The 2024-nt window shown below is 46.6% G+C and overlaps 1 protein-coding gene across 1 annotated transcript; it reads left to right on the top strand.

The window, feature by feature from the left end:
* Nucleotides 1-221: 221 nt before the first annotated feature.
* SS1G_03866 (hypothetical protein) lies at nucleotides 222-1489 on the top strand (the record flags this gene model as incomplete). The annotated part of the gene is made up of 2 exons (XM_001595726.1): nucleotides 222-665; nucleotides 752-1489. The coding sequence occupies 2 exons, from the start codon at nucleotides 222-224 to the stop codon at nucleotides 1487-1489; spliced, it is 1182 nt and encodes a 393-aa protein (XP_001595776.1).
* Nucleotides 1490-2024: the final 535 nt, after the last annotated feature.

The following is a 2024-nucleotide window of genomic DNA, read 5'->3' as shown; positions in this document are numbered from 1 at the left end:
GATTGGCTAACCTCACTTTAGCACTTCAACTAATGCGCCATTTGCCCCTGAACCAATTAAGAACTAATTCAGGTTCCGTTGTGATCACGTGACTATATCCCGAGCATGAATTGTGCACTAACCCAAAACTCCCTAGCCCAATATCAACGAAAGCTCCATCCAAAAAAAGTTGAACCGGCCACCCTCACCAGCACCAAACGAATTCCCCCTCCCCCACCACCATGCAAAAAGTAATTCGGCGTACGATACTTGCCGAAAAGCAAGCCGTCCGCCGGCTTGCAAGGCGGCAGCGCAAAAATGAACTGGACGAGTTCGCTATTCGACAGGACAGGATGAGAATGTGGAATGGGGAAAACCTAAAACGGGCAAAGGAAAATAAGGTGGCGCGAAGGGAGGATTGGGAATTGAAGGAGTTGGCTCCCAAGAGAGATGTGGGTTCAAAGGCCGATAAGTATGGCAGTATTGAATCCCACTTCGTGGAGGAACCAGCTGCGAGGAGGAAAGAAATCTTGGAGATACTAGACTTATGGGGTGGGAAAAAACATCTAAATATTACGGCGGGGGATAGAGTGGTTGTGATTCAAGGGCGAGATAAGGGAAAGATTGGAAAGGTAGAGAAAGTTGATAAACAGAGGGCGGAAGTTTATTGTGAGGGATTGAACATGGTATGTTTTAGGATCTCTCGTGCCATCCACTCTCCAATTACCCCCACCACGGATCCTGTATTAGCACACACTAAGATAATCATCAGGTCGATTTCGCAATACCTGAATGGATGAAATCAGAGGAAGACCAAGACGCCCGTCCCACCCGCTCCCTCCCCCAAGGCATCTCCTTGAAAAACGTCAAACTAGTATTTCCCTATACCGACCCTATAACCGGCCTGACCCGCGACGTAATCGCCAAAAAGCTCGCCCACCACAAAATGTTCCGAGACCGCCACGCCCAAACAGTCAAATGGCAGCGTATAATCCCTGGTGCCGGTGACCGTCCCAATATAATAATTCCATGGCCCAAAGCTGAACCTCGAGAGAAGAAGGACTATGATTGCGATACCCTGAGAATGGAGGTAGAAGAAAAAACATTCGTGCCCACACTCCTCACACCACCAATGCCCGCGAGTGTGATTGATGAGTTGAGAAATAAATATTCGGTATTCAGGACGAGACATGACCCCGAATACGTAGAGAGAAAATTAGAAGAAGACAGACAAAACGAAGCAAAAAAGACGACGATTGCTTCAATGAGGACGCCATTGAAGGAACTTAATAAGAGAGAAAGAGCACTACGAAAAGCAAAGGGCAAGGGTAAGCTTACTCGAGGCATGTTATTGAAAATTGGAGAGGTGATCTCTCGGAGGAGAGGAACGATCATGAGACAGGTGGGTATTAGCACGGTTGAAAGAGCCGCAACTACAGAGGCTGGGGAAGCTGGCATTACTTCTCCACCTACATCTACGTCTACAGAGCCAGTACCAGTGGCCGCTTGATGATTATGCATGTATATTATGTATTTGGAATGATAAAAAAAAAATATGTAAATGTATGGAATCCATGGCACATAGCCCCGTTCAAGGCATTCGTAGTTCGTGCGTGGTGTTATAGTATATATTAAATTCAACACACATAGTTTCTACCACTTCGATCCACTCACATCTATCTATCTATCCATATTTAAAAAGAAGGATTCGTAGAAATCAAAAACTTTCTTTTTTACTAAACTATCAAGAAAGAAACTAAGTACCCAACAACGACAATTTTTCAAAAGCAGAAAGATGAGGAGCTTCCTTCTTTCGTCCCGCGGCTTGTAGACTCTCGGCGTAGACTGCATCGCCACCTACTGGTCTATATTCTTGTCCTTCTGCCGTACTTTGTTCGGGCCCATTTGCATTTCCATTTGCATTCCCACTCAAATCACCCACCGCACCAAAAACCTCCCCAACACACCCCTTACACAAGCCCACCACCTCCACCATACTCCCCTCACCCGGCCCCTCGCCCTCTCCCACATCCTCCTCCTCACCA

Source organism: Sclerotinia sclerotiorum, genomic scaffold, assembly GCF_000146945.2.
Source record: "Sclerotinia sclerotiorum 1980 UF-70 scaffold_4 genomic scaffold, whole genome shotgun sequence".
NCBI classification, from domain to species: Eukaryota; Fungi; Ascomycota; class Leotiomycetes; order Helotiales; family Sclerotiniaceae; genus Sclerotinia; species Sclerotinia sclerotiorum.
This window is presented reverse-complemented; position numbering and strand designations above follow the sequence as displayed.